The sequence below is a fragment of the Danio aesculapii genome, chromosome 8 (genome assembly GCF_903798145.1).
Source record: "Danio aesculapii chromosome 8, fDanAes4.1, whole genome shotgun sequence".
NCBI classification, from domain to species: Eukaryota; Metazoa; Chordata; class Actinopteri; order Cypriniformes; family Danionidae; genus Danio; species Danio aesculapii.
This window is the reverse complement of record NC_079442.1, coordinates 30817089-30838548: the sequence shown is the minus strand read 5'-3', so window position 1 is coordinate 30838548 and position 21460 is coordinate 30817089. Positions and strand designations below refer to the sequence as shown.

General features: G+C 35.2%; 3 protein-coding genes across 8 annotated transcripts; 2 read left to right on the top strand and 1 right to left on the bottom strand.

The window, feature by feature from the left end:
* Positions 1-531: 531 nt before the first annotated feature.
* Positions 532-4132, top strand: tnfrsf14 (TNF receptor superfamily member 14). Of its 3 annotated transcripts, XM_056463703.1 has the most exons (8): positions 533-1739; positions 2580-2705; positions 2819-2974; positions 3138-3225; positions 3314-3498; positions 3583-3621; positions 3739-3773; positions 3865-4130. In XM_056463703.1, exons 1-7 carry the CDS (start codon positions 1610-1612, stop codon positions 3768-3770), a joined length of 756 nt encoding a protein of 251 aa, XP_056319678.1. In that variant the 5' UTR covers positions 533-1609; the 3' UTR covers positions 3771-3773; positions 3865-4130. The 3 variants fall into 3 exon arrangements, with proteins under 3 accessions (XP_056319679.1, XP_056319678.1, XP_056319680.1); XM_056463704.1 differs by lacking the exon at positions 3739-3773 and having other exon boundaries at positions 532-1739; positions 3829-4132; XM_056463705.1 differs by lacking the exons at positions 3739-3773; positions 3865-4130 and having other exon boundaries at positions 3569-3597.
* A 74-nt stretch (positions 4133-4206) lies between these two features.
* LOC130233584 (tumor necrosis factor receptor superfamily member 14-like) lies at positions 4207-10520 on the top strand. 4 transcript variants are annotated; one of them, XR_008838216.1, is made up of 10 exons: positions 4208-4328; positions 4551-4640; positions 5567-5692; positions 5797-5952; positions 6061-6145; positions 6220-6392; positions 8478-8494; positions 8647-8701; positions 8833-9006; positions 9155-10520. XR_008838216.1 is itself a non-coding variant. In XM_056463706.1 (9 exons), exons 1-8 carry the CDS (start codon positions 4259-4261, stop codon positions 8680-8682), a joined length of 753 nt encoding a protein of 250 aa, XP_056319681.1. In that variant the 5' UTR covers positions 4208-4258; the 3' UTR covers positions 8683-8701; positions 8833-10520. The 4 variants fall into 4 exon arrangements, 3 of the variants coding, with proteins under 3 accessions (XP_056319683.1, XP_056319681.1, XP_056319682.1); XM_056463706.1 differs by having other exon boundaries at positions 8833-10520; XM_056463707.1 differs by having other exon boundaries at positions 4236-4365; positions 8833-10520.
* Positions 10521-11766: 1246 nt separating this feature from the next.
* lrif1 (ligand dependent nuclear receptor interacting factor 1) lies at positions 11767-21460 on the bottom strand. Its single transcript, XM_056463701.1, has 4 exons — positions 21342-21460; positions 16039-17671; positions 15304-15528; positions 11767-13218 (listed from the first exon to the last, which is right to left on the bottom strand). Exons 1-4 carry the CDS (start codon positions 21347-21349, stop codon positions 12268-12270), a joined length of 2817 nt encoding a protein of 938 aa, XP_056319676.1. The 5' UTR covers positions 21350-21460; the 3' UTR covers positions 11767-12267.

Sequence of the window (21460 nt, the reverse complement as noted above, 5' to 3'; positions counted from 1 at the left end):
GGTTGTATCGAGATCTGACTCCCCGAGTCCCCCAGACAAATTTGACTCTCCTCACTGAAAGACCTGGTAGATGAAGCAACAATTAAATAATTTAGCAAAATTACTCTAAAGAGCGAAATATGACATCAGCATAAATTGTTTATATGTGACCTTTTAAAGCTGTATTTGTAGGGGGGGGAGTACATTTAAATCAGTTTGCACCATTTATGAGATTTGTGTGCTGTTGTATAAGTAATTTGCTTTGCATTTAATTTCATTATTTGTTTAACAAGCCTACAGAAATTGATTTAAATAAATGTCCCATTATGGTCATACAAGAATCTGACCCCGGACAAATCAAGGATTTGAGAGTCGAGAAATGGACTCTTCTGGAGTCGACTCCCCACCCCTAAACGCCCTCGCATCCTGAATGGGGTGGAGCAAAGACGCAAGGAAAGGAAACGAGGATACACAAGACTTTTCAAATAAAACCGAAGGTATGATTTTTTTTTCTGCTGAGAATATCTAGTTTTTATCAATGTCTAGTGGATTTAATCGTTCGTAGGCCTAAACTGATTGTATACTTTAACATAATTCGTTATGCACTGTCGTTTGAAAGCTATGACGCAACCTGTATAAGCTTACGTAACATTGTATTATTTTCGTTGTTTAAATCAAAATACACTCTTCTAACTCTTCGTTTAAATTCGCTCGTTTATAAGAACTCAGAACGTCAGAATCCACTGCCATCGAATCAACTGTGTTTTTTCTATTTACAACTGAATAAAAAAATGCAACTGAAACTAAACACTTAACGCCAGTGGGGTTTAAACCTGGTGATCAAGCCTGACGGCATGTCTTAACATGTTTTTATTTTTACATTTTATGCCTTAAAATTGAAATGAAAGCACGCAACACACAATGCAATAGTTACTTGCTCATAAATTAATCTGTTGTGTAAAATTGTGGTGTTTATGCCTCTAGCCTAGGTACTAATTATGTGTGGACCAATTTGGGGGCATGTTGCCAACCCTGAAAGTTTCACGTGATTCCTAAATTGTATTCTGCTACTTGGAATGTAGTGATCTTTTCGTACAATTGGTAAATTAGTAAAATCAACAGCCATTAATAATATTAATAAATCAGCATTATAAGAGTTATTATAAGTAAAAACTTAATTTATTTGCTTTTAGTCATATCTTTACTTTGTTTAAATGTTAATGTGTTCTCTAACAAGTAATTTAAACTTTTTAATTAGACATTCATAACTTAAAATCAGCTTTAGTTTATAATCTTTTTTGTTTCAACTTTTTTTCAGAATTCATCTGTTTACTTACTCATAAAAATTCATGCTGAGTGTGAAGATGAAGATGTGTTTGGTGAAGTGTTCTGCCAAACCTTTTAGGGACTCCCTCAAACTACTGCTGATCATCTAAAGGGGACCAGACATCAGGACGTGCCATTTACAGTATATATGTGCATGAATAGAAACATAAAGTACCTCTCAGTGGACAGGAATGACAAGTGTCAGCATCTAATTCATTATTTAATATGAAGCTGTGAATAGAAATACATTTATGAAATCTTCTGGAGAAACGTGGACTAAAACTTTGCTTCCACTTTAAAGGACATGTTATTTTTAAGGACCATTACATCCACGGTTGCTGTGCTCATTGCTGCTAATTTTGAGCTTTGTTTTTGTGGCTGTGCTCGTGCTGAATATGAGATCAATGGAGAATGCTGCCCGATGTGTGCTCCTGGTACAGTAAAAAAAATATGTACAATTAATCCTCTGTAAAATAAAGGCAGAAATACACCACAACTTTTAGAATAATTTTGGGCCAGTTATTTGACTCCAGTTGCTCAAAGTAAGAAGCAATCTGCACAATTTAATGGATAGTTGGTAGGGAAAGTTGATCACCTTTACACAAAAACTATGCAGGTTGTGATTCTAACCACTTGTAGTAAATCCCACATTTTCCTTAATTTATTAAATATTTTAGAACACACTATTTTAAGTTGTCATGTAAAATTACAGTAGTTGTCACTGTTTTAAATAGTCTCCTAGCAACAGAGCATGTTGTGTTTGGAATGTTTGAAAAGTCTGGTAATGCATGATGTCTGTTTCCCCTTACTAATTTTTTAAAGCAAAAACGTTCATGATACTTATTGTTTTAAATCTATTTAAATGTAATGTAGTTTATGCTTATAAAAATGTAAATGCTAACCAATATAAAACATAATAAGAGTTAGTAGATCCTAAATGGTTAAAAGTTATGCTTTAAAAGAAAGAAGCACAAAGTGATATGTAAATGTGTTTAGCTTTATGTTAGACATGACACAGGTGGTCAACTCTTGTCCTGGAGAGCCACAGTCCTGCAGAGTCTTGCCAAAACCTAATCAAACATACCTAGCTAGTCAAAGAGTAAGGGTTGCTACTGGAGCAAAACTCTGCAGGACTGCAGATGGCCACAGCTGACATATGACTAGAACTGTCAAGTCAGCTGAGAAATTATGTGATACACACATGACCAAAAATAATTTCCATGATATGGGATAAATACACTTTCTTCAAAGAAGATTTTTTTTTGTTTGTTCAGGAAATCGTGTTTATTGGCACTGCACTGTAGATACCAGTACAACTTGTGTTCCATGTCTTGCATCAACTTTCACAGATGAACCCAATGGATTTACCAAGTGTTTTCCATGTACTGTGTGTGCTACAGGTGTGTGCCAATGCTAAAAAGAATTAACTTACAGTAAAGTCATATTAGAATTAAATAAGAAATTGTGTAATGCATTTAAACTCTCTGAATGATACCATGTTTTGTGTCCACAGTTAAAGGACTAAAAATCCACAAGTCCTGCATACGCTCTGGAGATACACTTTGCGAGCCACAGGAAGGTTTCCATTGCATTAAACAAAATAAAGGCTCCTGTGAATTAGCAGTGGAGCACTCTAAATGTCAACCTGGTCAATATATTGAACACACTGGTAAGTGTATACACAACTGTAGAATTTTTAAAACTGATGTTAAATTTTTTTTATCAATTTATATATTTTTCCCAGTACATCTGTAGCTAGATATTGTTGTTAAAATAGTAGCAGCTTTATTTACATTTGACATGTAAATGACTTTTTCCTTTTTTTTTTACAGGAACAGCTATAAGTGATACAGTATGTGTTGATTGTACAGTAGGATCTTACTCAAATGGCTCTGTAATGTCCTGCTTACCACATTTAAAGTGAGTAGAGTCTACAGATTTACCAATGCTAATTAAAGATTAGTCAGTAAAACCCAAAATACTAATATTACCTTGTTTAACATTTCAGATGTGAGATGATGGGACTTAAAGAAAAAAAAGCAGGAACAACATCATCTGATGCTGAGTGTGAGAAAGTGACTTCAGTTGGATTTATAGTGTTAGTCACGATTGCAGTTCTAGTAGTGGCTGTTATTGTGGCAGCATTATTCTACATCAAATACAGAAAACGTAAACCACAGCGCTCTAACAAAAGTAAGAGCTATATTCTTGGCATTGCTATTTGATGTAAACAGATGTGCGTGTAATTATGCAGTTTAAATAGATTTTCTATTGTAGATGTTGAATACAGATCACAACAACCATCTGAGGATGATGGTAAGTCAACATTTGATGTGTTTTTTTAAATATTTTGTTTTGCTGTCAAACATTTTCAGTCTTTCAAATATTATTTCAACATCACGTTTAATATTTATTATATTTATTTTTCTTAAGAAACAGCCCATTCCACTTTGATGAACCAGTAATAGGTAAGAGAATTTGGGCCTGTATATAATGGTTCTTTGATGAAACCTCTTTTTGCAGATGTACATCACAGACATTTTTTATGACTTTTGTCAGATCTCTGTGCCTGTGGATATTTGGAATCTGCCCCACACTCTCTGAAAGACATCCAGTTGCTGTTCTACAACATGCACACTAAAAGGAGAAACCATGTTGACCCTAACAACCAATGATTAAACATTATTTCTCTTTTTCTTTCATGTGAAAATGCATTTTTGTGTTGTGTTGGGGAGAGGTGCTATTATTTATAAACTATTGTTAAATTAGCCAACTTCTGCAGTGTTAAATGTTGATTTTTATTGTTTCAAAAACATGCAATAAAACTACAATAAAAACGCTATGAGCATTTTTTATTAAGCCATGTCAACTACATGCCGTTTGCATAAGGCTGCAACCAGATACAGGAAAAGGCAATACAAAATGGCGGAGTGAGCAAGAGAATGGGCACACAATGGTGTTTTTTTTTTACAAGTTGTACGAGACGAAAATGAAGATTTTAAGAACTGGCATTCTGCTTGTAGGTAAGCGGAGCTGGCCCGTAGGCTATTGTGCTATCAGGTGTGTATTCCGGACTGTTGTGTTTGCTGTGAAAAGGCAAAACAGAACAATACATTTACAGCATTAAGGCCTTGGCGAGTCAAATCGAAAGTAAAAGTTAACAAATACCTTTCTTTTGTTGGTTAAAAATCGCTGTTAAGAAGTGCATGATGTGGTACTTATATTCGTATACTTTTTCTTAACAGTTTTTTGTACACTTCCGGGGTCTGAAAATTCTTGCGGTCGAAGTGAATATAAATCAGCTGCCGGAGAGTGTTGTCCAATGTGTGGCACTGGTAGGTTCACTAACGCATTTAAATAACAAGTGAAACTAAAGTTAACATTTTTACAAATTACTGCATTACGCTCTTGTAATTTTATCTTAGACGCACATTACATTAAATCACACTGGAAATGCAGCTTGTGACGTATTTAAATAAAAATTCTAAAACGTCTGCAGCGACATCTGTCAGAAGTAGTTAATATATTTTAGTAGATGTATTTATGAATATTTATGAACATTCGATATACTGTAATAGCTATTGCATATTGTATTTAATCTAGTATTGTATAGTTTATCTTAATATTATTAAATAGACAGCTGAAATAAAATATGCACACCTAGTAATAATTTAAATAAAGTTGAATAAATAAATAGATAAAAATTACTAACCAATGCAACCCTTGTCGAATTCTTCCAAGATGTCCTGAGCTTTTCTGCCATCTGCTTATATTGACTTGTTTCAAGGCTGTTTGTCATGCCCTGCAGGGCACGCCTATGAATAATAATAAAGACAAAAAAAGCACTAGCAGACATCCGTTTCTCCGTAAAAACTGACGTTAATAAAGACTATGTTATACAGGACTCCATAAGAAGAACATATCTATTTCTGCTGCAAGCATATGAAACCCCTTTAATAAGAACTTGATCAATTATATTTTAATGAAAATATCAAAGTTTACTTCTCATTTATGTTCATAACACACAGATAACATATACTCATATCAGATAACAAATTAACACAACACAGATAACATATACTTTGCTTTCATCCATTGTGTAGACAGCATTAACACCTGTTAAATTATGACTAGAAATACTTTATTGTCATTTAGTTTGAAAAACTACAGCAAGTGTCTTAATCATTTATATACTGTCATGGTTAAACGTTTAGTGTCTTCCTACAGCTGAATAACTTTAATTCATTTTATATTTGTTAAGGATCAATAGTTCGCAGTGACTGCAGTGGAGATTCAAGCACCACATGTAAACCCTGTCCTTCAGGAACATTCATGAATGAACCTAATGGTCTTCATAACTGTTTCCCTTGCAAAAACTGTGCTGAAGGTGGGTTCCTATTTCCAGTGTTTTTATTTTTTAATCACGAGGTATCAGACATGTATCAGTCATTTTCATATGGCATATTTGAGTGCCGTTATATGTTCTTTTAGATCAAGGTCTTTATATGCAGAGTAAATGCACGACAATGCACGACAGCATCTGTGATGTGCTTGATGATCATTACTGCATTGACCTCTCAAATCAACAGTGCAGTCATGCTGTAAAACACAGTGTTTGCAAAGCAGGACAAGAAACAAAAACAAAAGGTACTGTTTAACAATAATTCACACTTAATTTTGTCATCACGATTTATTGTTTAAAGTGGTAGTTCAGGTGAAATGGAGAATACTGCTTAACAATGGATCTGCTTACAGGAACAAAGACCACAGATACAGTTTGTGTGGACTGCGCTCCTGGGTTTTATTCTTCATCAGGTATACCCTGTATCAAATGGACAAAGTAGGTGAAATATTATTTATAATCTCTTTATTGTGTGTATTTTATCTGATTTTAATTCTAAATGTTAATCTCAGTTGTACAGCTATAAATGAAATACAGACAGGACATGGAAGCTCTGTAAAAGATGTCACATGCACACCGAAATCCCGGGAAAGATATGGTCTTATATCTGGTTTCATACTAGCAGTGGTTGTAACGATACTCTACTTAATTTCTCCTTTCTGGTTTCCACCAAAAAACCTAAAGCGTGAGTATATGTGGTATTCATGTAAATATCGTAACATCATGTGAACAAAATTCTGTAACACAGAATTTAAAACTGTAAAACAGTAGTTTGTTTTATGTGATGGGTTTTTGCTGACACCTGTATAGAAAACACGTACCAGACAATTGATGGATTTGCTCATGAGAATTGAAGACTTGAATAAATTAATGTAGTCTTGATTGTTTGAAATGAGTTAAAGGGCACATAGTTTACCTCTTTTTTATGATTTAATATTTATATTATGGTTCTTCAGAGTGTGCCAGTTTAGGTTCAGTTTAAAACACAATTTAGATTTTTTTCACAGACCAAGCACAGTTTTACAGCCAACTGTGTGCTAGTTTTAAGTGCCGAGCTTGTACACAGAAACTAATAACCACGCACACTTAATTAACTTTGACTGAGGCACGGGATGCATCACTCGAAGCCGCGACACGGCACATCAGACACTCTCTGTGGCGCGGCAGAAACATAAAGTGTCCCGAATCGACGCGCCACGCATTTTTGAATTCTAAACAGGTTTCTGCAGCGGTCCGCGGCGCCCAGCCGTCGATTTGAGTGTACCCTGATAGAAACCTATGTTTAGAATTCTAAAACGCATGCTGGTTAAGATCACAGGGAGCTTCTGGGATCGCGAGAAATGCAAACGGCTGAAGTATAAGGTAGACTCAATGAGAAATACACATGTTTGCAAACCTACCTAAAGATACAACCAATAATTCCGATTAGAGCGATAATGTGGAGAATATTGATTTTGTGTTGAGCCCAAATGAGCCTTGCATCTAAAAATAGAGCTAGCGTGTTCCTTTAGTGATATTGCTTCGACTCACACTGAAAATGGCGGACGTGAATCAACAAACTGAGGATATGATGACGCGCCTGTCAATCAATATTGGTGGGCGGGGGGACCGCACTCCTACGTAAAGTTGCTTAAATGCAGCTAGAAAAGTAGACTTACCATAGTTGCCCTTTAAATAAACTTGATTAGGGAAAAATAAATCACACATTGCAAGGTTGCAGACAAACATCAGGGAGCACTAACTTTATGCTTTCCATGACACTTGTTATCAAAAAAATAAAACTAAAAAGACTTTATTGCAACTACAAATATAAAACTAATATTTCTTGTCAGCAGTGTTAAAAAATAAATGTAAAAATAACAGAACACACTTCACATTACTTTCCTTAAAATGTCACCAGCGCATTAAATTACTTTAAAAAGTGACTCAAGATTGCAATATGTGTCTTTTTCCCAACTTTGCTTTGTTTAGAAAAAATAAAGCAAAAAAACTACAAATCCTCTTAAATGTTAATAAAGCCATGGGAATTGGTGTTTTGTGGAAAAATATGACCTTACCTTTTTGTTGTGTAAAATGACAGCACTGGGTTATTTTTTCTTAAAACTAGTTGTTATTATTGGAGCAGTGGCAGTTCTTGACTATAGCAAAGCAGGCAGCACATGTGATTTCATGTATCACACTTTATTGTTTATTTTTTTCTACTTAAGGTCATTCACTCACCATTATTTTGTCTAGTTCACCGCATATACATACACAGAATAAAATAAAGACACATGTATTTATACTATATTATATATTTACCCAAGTCATGAGGCAGGCAGCTCACTCTCCAGATATTTAATCTAACTCTTAATGGTTTTGCCCCTGAAACCTATACAGGCAGGCATTTATTTCAAGGCAGGGAAATAGTTATTGCTTGTTCAGAATCTGTCAACTTTGAAACAGTTTGGGAAATCATTTTATTAAATTCGTTCATGCGCTAAATTATTTGTTACTGAAATTTAGCATTTTCTGTAATAAATAGTTATTTAACCATTGCTTGACTAGTTCTTAATTTGTCTGATTAAGTCTCACTAATTAGTCAAGAATCAGTGCAATCTCTGACAAAATTTAGTTGCACAGACAGGACAAAAGATGACAAAATGTGATGTTTGCATTAATAGTGTGTTTATATATTTTTTCAGTCAGTAGTGTCAGAATGTACGTTTGTTTTGTATTTTCGGATTGTTTTGCTATTTTTTTCATTGCAATTTCTTTTATTTTTTCATAGGTCAGAAGAGTCTAACAGTAAGTTCTTTTATTTTTCAAATTGAAATAATGTCATATGTGATTCTGCACTTCTCACATATTTGAAAATTATTTTGCTCAGTTTTGACATCTTGGAAAAATGTTTTCATTTGTTTGGATGTTGACTGATGTTTTGGTTTTTCTCTCCACAGAGGGCTGTTCAGGAAACTGGTCATTCTAATACATGACTATATCTAATTGCACGCCGTAAGAACTGAAGCTTTCCTTTATTTATGAATGTAACATAAAGTTATAATACATGCTTAATGTGTGTAATTATTGTTTGCAAGGAGGAAAACAATGAGCAACAATACATTTTCCCAAAACTCTAACTTTAGGCTTTTATCTCTCCATCATCCACTTTTCCGTGTGCTGTGAGCTTGACGTGGTGGAGAAGCTCAAGTACCTCCAGAAACTTCCAGCTGAGATGGTTTCTTTCACGAGTGTATTGAACAACGCCACGGTAAACTCACCTAGGAGGCCAAACCAACAACACAAGGTCACAATGCAATGTAAGCATATTAAAGGTGCAGTAGGTGATTGTCTTCAGAAACATGTGCTGGTTAAAAGTCTCCTCACATTCCAATAGTAATAATTCAAGTAAATGATCTATATGTATTTTTATATTCTGAGTATTAAGGCTAAACAATGTTCATCCAGGAAGTCAGGAGAGGGTAGTAACAGAAGAGGGTCCGAGAGGGGTAGCAGCTTCCTCTTTGTTCCTGAATCCTGCGCGCCCTCTTCTGGTCACGTCGTGCTCTTCTCTTGCTCTTGACTGTTTCAGATAAAGTTGAAGTCTGAAATATTGGAATGTCAGAATACAGGAGAGGTTTGCTTTGGCATTTTCGATGTCTCGCGTTAATAATGGCACCATTCGTTCCATGGGCACCATTCACTACAACGTGCACACGAGAGAGATGAGAGTGGTGAAAACAAACATGCTGACTCAAACCTTTTTAAAATCCTGAATCAATATTGGAGTTACTTTTGCACGCTGGAGGAAGGATGACACCACGGCTGATGTGACTATTTTCAGTTTCATAAGGTGCCTTTCACAGCATTGATAATGTAGATTTTTATTTAGTTTAACAACAAAAGTTCAGTAAATAGCACTTTTCCGTCAAGCCTGCTTTTACTGAGCTGAAGTTGCTTTTATATTCACATCACATTGGTTCATTTGTGATGCACTCCCTATATTGTTTACCATGCTACTCTGTAAATTCAGTTTGAAATAGTATGTAAGTATGACTTGGTAATAAGTGTAATTCCTGCAACCCGCTGGCCAACCACATATCATCTGATATAATACAGTTTTTGTATTCAGACTTGTAGTATTATAATGTACTATAAAGTTTTCTAACTGGTGAATGATATGATCTATTGGGTTGTCTAGTGTTGTCTTTGTGTGTGCAGGGGTGGAACCGTGTTTCAAAAATATTATGCTACCCATTTAGCATTGTGACAGATCACCTATTGTATCTTAAATTTTAGCTTACAAATCTGGTTTAGCATTTATTAGAGCTTTGCGTTATGTTGTGTTCACAGTGGTAATGTCTTAATAATCAAATCAAATCACTTTTATTGTCACATCATCAGCAGCACCTGTGCTGTGAGGAGTGAAAAGATTTGCTTTTTAACATCACAAGTTTTACATGTCTACTTCACTGCATCGGTGTTTAATATAGATTTAATTCTGTCTATACTTTATTTTAAACTTGTATATACAGTTGGTCAGAATTATGAGGTTTCCTGTATATGTTTTTTTTTTTCCAATTTCTGTTTGGGTAAGAGGTTTTTTCTTCTCAAGACATTTCTAAAAACTGATTTCTTTTATCTTTGCCATGATGACAGTACATTAGATTTTACCAGATTTATTCAAGATACTAGTAGTCAGTTTAAAGTGGCATTGAAAGGCTTAACTAGGTTAATTAGGCAAGTTAGGGTAATTACGCAAGTCATTGTATAACAGTGTTTTGTTGTTCTGTAGACAGTTGAAAAGAAAACTATATTATTATTATTATAAAAATAATATTGACAGTGGTTTTAAAAAAAAATATGATAAAAAATTATATGAAATACTGTGAAATTTCCTTGTTCTGTTAATCATTATTTAGGAAATATAAAAAAAAAATAATAATCACAGAAAGGCTAATATTTGACTTCAACAACACATTGGCCCTAAAAGTAATACAATACTTAATTCACGCGAGAATTAAAATGTCCAGATGATTTACTCACTGCCATGCAAAGACATTCAAATCTGCTTGAAACTGCTCGGCCAATTCGACAGGTAGTATTTTAGGTGCTAATGTTCATAAAGCAATACTTCTGTTTTTATGTACATATTTTTCATACATAACGTTTTGCACTAAATCTGTAATTTAATTATTGTGTTAATGCTTGTAATGAAGTTTTATACACATTTGGTATTTTTGGATGTTTTTAAATGTTAAATAAATAACTTTTTAGGTAAAAATCTTTTATTTTTTTTTATAAAAGACCAACATTTCTAACTATCATTCATGAGAGAACACATTGTTATCGGTTTTAGATTAGAAAATGCAGTTTTAAAAGAAATATCACTTACCAGTAGATGGCGACAGAGCTCAACTAATTGCTGAAAGATTTTTAAAAGCTGAAAGATGAAGATTTTTTTAAAGGATTGATTCATAACTGCATATTATTTAAGCACAATTGTTTTTGTCAAAGTTTTGGATTTGTTTAGTAGTTTTAGTACTGACGTTTTTAGTATTTAGTAGTTTTTAGTATTGACGTTAATCTAGAAATTGGACTAGAGATTTTTTTGCAAACATTTGTGTCAAACACATTAAATATTTAGCAAAAGTGAGCAGGCAATACAGTTGTTGCACTTACCAGTGTTACTGTGCAGTTAAAGCATCAAGTCAACCATTTACTTTATTTCTATTCGAAAATTGTGAACTTTGAGATATTTGAATAAATGTAAATAATTTCTTATTTGATTGAATTGAATCTAATGTGCATTCCTCGAGTAGTAAGCAGCTTAAATGCACAGTACGAAGTCTGTTTTTCATATTTGCACTAATCTAATATCTGTAATGTTGATCATGTTTAATAAAAAAGCTCAATAAACTGACTCCTGTGTTTAGATCCTTTTTCTGTTATTGCTCTTTTATCTTACATGTAAACAATATGACAGACGTTGCAACAGATAATAAACCACTAACAATTATGAATTTAACAGTTTACTTTTATAATATCAAGAGCAAGAAGAGCAGTGTCTGAATCACCCTAAAAAAGTTTTCAATTATTGTTCAAAAAATTCAACGAGAGAATGTATGTCTATTTATAACTATAGACATAAAATAAATGAGTCTAAATACCATAGTAATGGAAATTTTACATTTAAAATATTTACAGGTCAGTGAGAAATTCTGTAGCAAAATACAAACATGAAAAAGGTATTACTCCATTAATGTAACAGCTTTCCTTTCTTCATCTGCTTAGCAAAAGGTTTCCCAAAAACAGATTTTGTTCAAAAACATCTATTATTAGACTACAGAAAATCAAGTAGTGACGAAGGCACAGAAATCCTACAAAGATGCTATTTAAAGTTGCTTAATATACTCTGAACACCTATAAATAAGACAAACACATAACAATTCAAATGTACTGAAAGACTGAATAAAACAAATGCAATAAAATGCATTAAAAGGAAATGTTGGTAAATAGCGATGCTGTACACACTATGTACATTTGTTTTCTGGTAGTCTCTGACGCATGATGGTGTCAGGCTAAATGTTCATGTTCTGCATCCTCTGCAGCGCAGCTTCCTTCTCCTTCAGCAGATCTTTCAAACGCTTGATTCTCTCCAGACGTTTGATCTCCTCAGCATCCAGCGTTTCCAATGAGTACAACTCTTGCATTGGAAATTTGTCCATTTTGGGTCCTAAATAGTTTTTAGACAAAGGCATGCTGGTATAGTTTGAATTGGTTTCACATTGTCCAGTGTTTTGCTGTGATGTTTCAGCATTGGCGTTTCTGCTCCACGTGTTACTGATTTCAGTTTGGACTGAAGGAGCTTCAGCAGTTTGGTTTGTGCCAACAGAAGAAGCAGCACTTGAGGTAACGTTCACTGAGGAAACGTTGAGTAATGTTTCACTAATACAGCTTTCTAACGGAGCCAAGTCTTTAACTGGACTTTTTGATGATGGTTTCTTTTCTGATTTTTTAACAGGATTTTTAGGTTGATGTTTCTGAGCTTGACAATTTTCTTCTGGTGGTTTATTCGAGCAGATTGTTTTTGTCCCTTTATTTGAGTCAGTACATGGATTTGTTTTCTCATGTGATGAGGTGGATTCTGAAGCCCCTAAAATTGTCCCACAGGGACATGCCGTGCACATCTTACCTTTTTTCACACGTGGCGGAACATTCCTTGCAGGGAAAGGAGAAAAGAGATGACTAGCAGTCTGTGGTGCTTTTTGTGGGAGTGAGGGCGTGAGACAGCATGTGCTACCAGAAACATCTGCTGCCATTTCAGATCGTATGCGATCCTTGTTGGCTGCAGATTTTAATGGTGAACAAACCTCTTCTTGACAACTGCTTCTCATGGGAACGTCTGAGCATTCAGAGATGTGTATTGTGTTTGTGGTGCTTAAATTGGGAGTTTCTTCAGTCCATTCCTGCTCCTTCCTTTGTCTTTTGGCCTTCAGAACTTCATCCTCCTCTGTTTTTATGTGGGGAGCCTACAAGAACAGGAAATGAAGAAAGCAAGCATGAAACAAATGTATGATTTTACTCTCACCGCCATCTCCCCTCTAAAAGAAGATTACTGTTAGTTATTTACAAGTACAAAGTAAAGGAAGAAAATTAAATAAAAATAAATAAAAGGTTCATTTAACTTAAATATTTAAAATTAATGTTTAATTTAGCTTAAAACTCAAACTTTGGTAAGTTTTTGGTAAAACTCAAGATCATTAGTAAATGTGATCTGTATAACATGAGACAGGCAATGAATAATGTATTTGTCCAGCATTTATTAATCTTTGTTTATGTTAGTTATACAAGTTAGTGAGTTCAAATAAGTTTATTAACTAATGTTAACTTTTGCTTGTAAATACAGATTTAATGCTGAAATGAACAAACTAAGAGCAATAAATGCAGTTAAAGTATTGTTTATGTTAGTTCATGTTTGCTCATGTAAGAGCAGTGGTGTAAAGTAACAAATAACATGTACTCAAACGACTGTAATTTCACTTGAGTGCATTTTTAGTGCTGTATCGGTACTTTTACTCCATTAATTCCTTCAACCTACAGTCACTACTTTATTTTTTTCTTGTCTGTGGAGATTAGAAAATTCAGTTCTGTGATTCCTGTCCAATCAAATCCCACATAGAAGGTAAAATCGCATCATAATGAACTAGCTCAAGACATGGGTGATTTATAATTGCAGCAAACTGTTTTAAAGCAATAAAAGGGTTCAAGAAGATGTCCAAAATCTTTATATGCAATGACCCAGTGACTGTTTAGATCAGGGATGTCAAACTCAATTCCTGGAGGTCCGCAGCCCTGCACAGTTTAGTTCTAACCCTGCTCCAACACACTTATCTGTAGGTTTCAAACAAGCCTGTAGGACTCAATTAGTTTGATCAGGTGTGTTCATTTAGGGTTGGAACTAAACTGTGCAAGGCTGCGGCCCTCCAGGAATTGAGTTTGACATCCCTGGTTTAGATGCATGTCACTGATGTGAAGATGAGGGATGGAGAAGGGTCTGGATGCAGACCTGGTGCAGTGCAATCGAAGCTGCATGCAATACTTTTTAATGTGCTCACCTAACCCCACCCCTAGGCCCCACAGTGACGTCACTAGCTCCATTAAATGCATCGTGTCTCTAAGATATGCAATCTCAGCTTGCACCATCAACACTGCATCCAGATACTATTGGACAGATGTTTACTGTATGATGACTAAAATGGCCATAAACACCCAGCAAGCACAAAACGTCAACATGACATCAGATTGACGTTGTACCCCAATGTCAGGCCGATATCAATGTCCAACCTAAAATCAACATCTAATGACGTTACCCCTATGACGTCTATCAGATGTTGGGTTTTGGTTGGTATACCTGATGAATAAATGTCAGTATTTGATGTCAATATAACGTTGGTTTAAGATGTTGGCTCGACTTTGGTATTTGGTTGATTTTAGGTTGTGTAAGTAACTAATGTCATTTGACAGTTATTGGATTCTAAAATAAGGTGGTCCTTAGACACTGCCTAGACTTGAATTTTGGTCACCTGACATAACCTAAATCTAACCTAATATTATGTCTTATGATGTTGTGTGCCTGCTGGGCAATAACTAAATACACTACAGAACGTTACATTTCCACACATACTTAAATTACATGTAAATGAATCTGCTTTTTACAGCATAATACTCACTACTCATGAGTACTTTTGAAACGGTTACTTTTTACTCATACTTTTGAGTAATATTTACAACAGATACTTTTACTCTACTTGCACAATATTTTTAGCCAAGTAATGGTACTTTTACTTAAGCTTTCCCCCCAGTGTAGAACCCTATGAAATTCCTTTTATTGCTTCCAGATTTCATTACATTTTTATTCCCTTTTCCTTAATTAATACATCAAAACTAATTTCTAGTTCATTTAAATCATGAAACTCGTTCAAAGAAAAAAGGTGAATTTATGTATTATACCTGTTAAAATTTAAACATGAAGGATGATTTGTGTAAATATTCTCTTAAAAATAAAGTACATGCACTGTACATTACAACAAAATCAAGACGATTGAATCCCTGACCTGGATCATTTGCTGGATTTTTGACTGCAGCTTTGAATCCTGGATCACCTTACGAAGGCCGTCTAATGTGCGTTTGTTTATGATTAGTTTTTCTTTCTGCTGATCACGTGCCACAGTCGGTTTTGGTTTTTGCAAGCAAATTTGGATATAAGAGGTGATGCCAAATTCTTTTCTCAGTTCACGGTCACTCTTGGGCTGATGACTTGGAGTGGGATTTTCAAAAGCCTGGGAGAGAAAAGAAAAGATACATATCAGGCCTTCAAACGGTGACATATCATTACAGCAGTAAAAACAAGCATACAGCTACAGAAAAAATTTAAGAGACCATCCAAAATTTCTCTGTGCATTTATTAGGTAGGGATTAGAGTACAATATTTTAATTCAATAAAAGGTAAAAGTCAATGCAAATTTCAAATGAAAATATTGTCAAATGTTTCTTTAAATTGCTTTAAAATAACAAATGTTTAATTAGTTGTGATTTAAGATATTTTCTATAATTTTTTTATTGCCTTTTTACTATTTTAAAGTTAAGACATTAATATTGTGTTGTCTAAAGATGAATATAAACAACATAACCATAAACTACATTAAAAAAAATGTGTAAATTACAACTTTCTTATGCTGGGAATCATTATTTTTAGAACAAAATAAAAACTGTTTAACTCAATTTTTAATCCAGATAATTTCCAAATGTTCTCCTATTTTTCCCGATAGCTGTAGATCATGGTGTTTTACCTTTTCAATGTTCTCAGTAGTTCGATTACAGAGGTTTTGGGGCTGTTCCAATACTCTGGCATATTCAATGACAACTGCATCATCTTGACATCTCGCCTCTGATGAACTTTCATTGACGACGTCTTTCTCTTCCTCTATATTCACACTTTTAGAAACAAAACTCAAGTTTCCGTCAGCCATGTCATTTTCCTTGACCAGCTCGTCCATCACGTCACTCAGATTATCAATACCGCTATCACTATCCACTTCTGCATATGCCACATTTTCTCCTTCCTTCGGTGTAACGGATTTTCTGCTGAGCTCTACATGTTCTTCACAAGCTATCTGAGAGTCTGAACTTGCTGCTTTTGCAGTTGTCTTTGGTGGAATATATGACACAAATATAACATTGGATTCTTCATCGCTCTCATCTGCCTCTGTTTGACTAGGAGTGGGCAGATTCACTGGAGAGTCTCCCAGACATGTGGACGTCTCCTCGGCATCATCATCATCACAGAGGTCAATGACTTCACTTACACTTGCTTTGGGGTCTGGATTAGAAGAGTTTAATGCTGGTGCAGAGCTGGCGGGGAGAGCAGGAGAGATGCTCAGAACCCCTCGTTTCTGCCCTTCGCTGACCAACACATCCTTGGCGATTTCCGAGTTCTTCCTGGCCACAAAGTAGACCTTCCCATTGCACATGACAAGCGCATTGTCTTTGCCTGGGGTGATTTTTTCTAGGATGGTTTGAGGAAGTGTGGGTTTGCTTGCTGCGATTTCATTTGAGTTGACATGCGTGACTGTTTTTACGCTGTCAGAGTTTACATTCTGTGATGAAACGGGAATAAGGCAACGAGCAGATGCGCCCGTTCCCTCTTGGATGACCCATTTAATGGGAGTATTCACTTCATTGGTTTTAGGAACACAAACAGGAGTTTGTCGGTTTGCAGAGGGGTTTTGAGAGAGGGTCTTTTGTACTTGACTCTGCTTTGCGAGCGAAACTACTTGCTGATCAGAATTTAGCCTCACCGAGTTTACAGGGGAAACGAGCACAACAGTTGGTGGAGTTTTGTCAGGGTTTGAGATGTTATTCACAGAGTTTAATATGCGACATTTGATGGACTGCGGGAGTGCAGTTGCTGGCATTGTTCTTACTTTTGCATTTGGAGGGATCTCCAGGAAATGACCGTTTGGGAGAACGGGCGACTTTACGGTGACAGGCAGTGTTTGGACCGCTGTCATGCTCTTTGGACTGGGTTGAGGAGATAACTGGACTGTATACTGGGATACTGAGTGTGCTGAAGGAGGAACGTGCACTTGCTTTGGACTGTGAATGATGAGGTTATTTGTTCCACCTTGTAGAGTTCGGACCGGGTTAGATAAAGTTCTGACCTCTGGTGAGGTATTTAGGACGTAACGTCCATCTGCTGTGGCCTGGAGGGAGGGAAGTCGAGGCTGGGTTTGAGATGACGAGGCAGTAGGGGAATGAACAGGCTTTGCATAGGCTTTCAGCTGTAGATCTACATTGTCTCTATCTGAGTTAAGAGAGGTCTGATAAAACTGTCCATTCACTTTCTGAACAGGGATCAACTTCATGACATTTTTCCCGTCCGGTCCCACTGCAGGCATTGCTTGGTAGTAGACTCCAGTTCCACTAAAAGGTGAGAAAATGTGTCAATTTAGATAAAATAACTAACCAAGATTAAATAATAAGATAACATTTATAGAATTTTAGAAAGACTGACCAAAAATGATCAAACATGGCAGTAAACACAAGGCTTGAATTGAACCTTTTTGCTTGGTAATACTGGTGCTCCTAACTTCAAAAATGTAGGTACACCAGCCGAAATTTAAGCACACACACCAAAAATGATGAGCACTATTACTACAAGCTGTATAATAACAGAAGTATTGCATTTGAAATCAACACGAATCAAAACTAACAAACCAAAAATTCCGTATGCGCTGCTTGACATAAATGAGATGAACTGAGTTGAAGGTGCAGTAGGTGATTGTCTTCAGAGACATTTTTTGTTGTGCTGGTTAAAAGTCTCTTCACAGTCCAATAGTAATGATTACAGGAAATGATCTAAATGTCTTTATTTTTATAAATGGGTTATATGCACAGACGTGTTGTTTAGCCACTGAAATTATCCAGGGATAGATTGATTTGACTACTTTCAGTTTCATAAGGGACCTTTGACAGCATTGATAATGTCAATTTTTATTTAGTTTAACAACAAAACATCAGTAAACAGCGCTATTCCACCTACCCTGCTTTACTGAGCTGAAGCTGCTTTTATACTCAAATTGGGTCATTTTTAAACAATGACAGCCTCCCAATACTGTTTAACATGCTACTCTGAATATTCGCTCTGAAACAGCATGTCAGTATGGCTTAGTAATAAGTGTAATTGCTGCATGCCGCCGACTAAACACTAACTACGTTTCTAACTGGCGAATGACATGAACTACTGGGTTGTCTGCAGTCATGTCTTTGTGTGCGCGTTTGCAATTTCAGGAGGCATGGCATTAAAACACAGTCCCTCCCCGCCGTCCAAAGATAATATGTTAAGCGGTTAGCATTTTGGCAGATCACCTACCGCACCTTTAACGATAATAACGGTGCTGTGTTCTCATGGGTGATGTCTGATATTGCACAGATAATGTTGACATATTACTTGCATATGTCATCTTAATAGTAATAACGGTCTTTTCGTGAGCTGCAATGTTAATTTAATCTCAGTGAAAGCAAGCTCTTTTGCGATGGTGTACGCAATGTTAAATTTTACATTTAGCAGCCAATTGCAAGGCTGCATTGCGGGATTGTCTTTACTTTAAGTTGACATGACAACTGTTTTAAATCATATCTGAGTGCTGCGTTTGGAATTTTTTAGGTGCAAAGAAGCTTTCTGCGTGAATGTCTCCTAATTCTGCGTATGCTGTGAACATTTTGCAGTGAAAACAGGTCGTATAATTATTTATGCACTCACACAAATGCTACCAAATATTTTGAGGTTGTTTTTAATTGGTGTTACTGCTGTTAATTAATATTAACTGGTGTTACTTTTTAAGATTTTTCAATAATTAGTTTTCAGAACAACCCCTTACCTCCTTACAGATGAGGGAATAAACAAACAACAAACAATAATATAACAATTTTAAACTAAAATAAGAAAGAATTATACTAAATAAATAAGAAAGTACTGCCATCATAAATACTTTTCAGGGGACACATTTGTACATCAAGTTACATTGTGTTACATTGTACTTACTTCAGATTGCATTGGTTACAGGTTCATTAACCTCTAAATGTACATATCTAAAGATGTTGTTATACTTTTCCACCTCTTCAGAAAAATATCCTTCTTCATTTGTAGACATGCAGTCATTTTTTTCATTACATAGATCTGTTTAAGTCTCTGAATACACTGAGCCACCTTGGAGAACCTTCATCACCTTGGAGAACCTTCGTCTGGACCTGAGCTCAATCTCCCCTCACCCTGTGAAACGGAGGGAGCCCTGGGCCCGAGGATATCAGGGCTCTCTCCCGGGACAGCATGCCAAACAAGTTATGTATAAATCAAGAGCTAAGTGTGAACTCTTGAAACATTTCATTGGGCAGTGCTCCCAAGTACAACTGAATTGAGGGGTATTTCTTTATCTTATATCGTATCTATTTCTTTTTCAACATTTTTTCTAAGATTCTTAGGCAGTCCCAAAAATGTGGGTATAATCTCCTATTTTACCACATTTTCTCCAACACAAAGCAACAGTTAATCCTTTTACATATGTAGAAATTACAAAAGTATTAAAGTACCTCATTTTTTTGGTGTTACTGTTTCAACATTAATCATAGTGATAATGCTATTGATATTTTAAGATATGCCGCATGTTAGAAGGATCTCTGAAAAACTAAGTGACAAATTCCTTTAGTCCCGACAAATGTTTTTTAAATAAATGAAGACAACAGAAGTCAATGATTCATTTGAATGATTTAGCCTGACATGTTTACTGCTCCAAAATATTTTACATGTTTCTTAAAATAAAATATATTGTGTTTAAAAGGGAATTTTTTTTGTTTGTTTTTTTCTCAGACATTTAAAAAGAATATATTTTAGAGCAGTAGTCACAATATGCAAAACCGTGATATTTTTGTCTAAGGTTATCATAACGTCAGAATCTTATACCAGCCCATGACTAGTCTGAACTATAGTTGACCAGGAGCTACAGATCTGTATTTAATAACTGTATTCATGCGGAATTATGCAAAAAAAATAAATGTTTTTCTTAATTAGAATTGTCGTCTTGTTTTTAGTCCAAATACCTACAATTTAACGCAAAAACAAGATTATTTTACAGTCATACAGTTTTGTTTGTTTTAAGAAAAAACCTGAAAGGTAAAGATTAATGAAAAGTTTATTACAAGACTAAATTTTACTTGATATGAGAATTTTTAGATAATTAGGCTAGAAAACAGGACAAAACAACGCAAGAAAAGCATTATTTGCACTGTGATTATTCAATTTCTGTACATGAACACTGTAAGACTTCACAGAAAACCATCAAATAGTGCTATTCAAACCATTTTATTAAACTATTGTTCATAGCAGAAAATTAAAATATCCCAATATTAGACTTTTCCAATATCGTGCACCCCTAATATAAACCAGGGTTGTGCAAATTCGGTCCTGGTAGGCCGGTGTCTTGCAGTTTAGCGCCAACAAGAACTAAACACACATTCTAGGCAGTAGAAGGTGTGTTTTCTAGGCAGCAAGACATTGGTTAGCATGTTCAGGTGTGTTTATTTAGTTAGAGCAGAACACCATGGTTCATAATATTACTGTTTTCAGGAAGATCTTTCAAAAGCAAAAACAAAAATCTTACTGACCCCGAATTCACTAATTGTGTTTAATATTTATGCCTTAACGTTACATTACATAAGAACGGTTGTGCACTGTATAATTCTCAATAACTTAAGATATTAATAAAATCATTAAAATAATAATCAATTGATAAAAACGTGAAACTGTCATGTAAAATACAAGCTGCAAACATTAAACATCTCCTGAATATTTATCATATCTATAGTTACCCGCTATTATGTGTGGATTTATGTACGCAGTTCGTTGAAATTGCTCTGTAATTTTGACAGAAATGTCTTTTTAAATTTAGTTTGGTTTTGCGCGTTTTCAGAGGTTGCATACCCGCGCGCGACATCAAGACACCAAAACACTCGCCATTTTGGACGAGCTTACAACGACCGAGCAAAAACACAAACATTTATTCATGAATAACGTCAGACGAAGAACTTATAAACTTACCCCTCCATCACGACAATCCGTAGACATCACACCTCAAGAAAAACCTCGTGTTTTCTTCAGCGCACCGTTAGATTTAATCTTTAAAACTGAGTGAACGAAGCTTTCGACAGGATACGGAA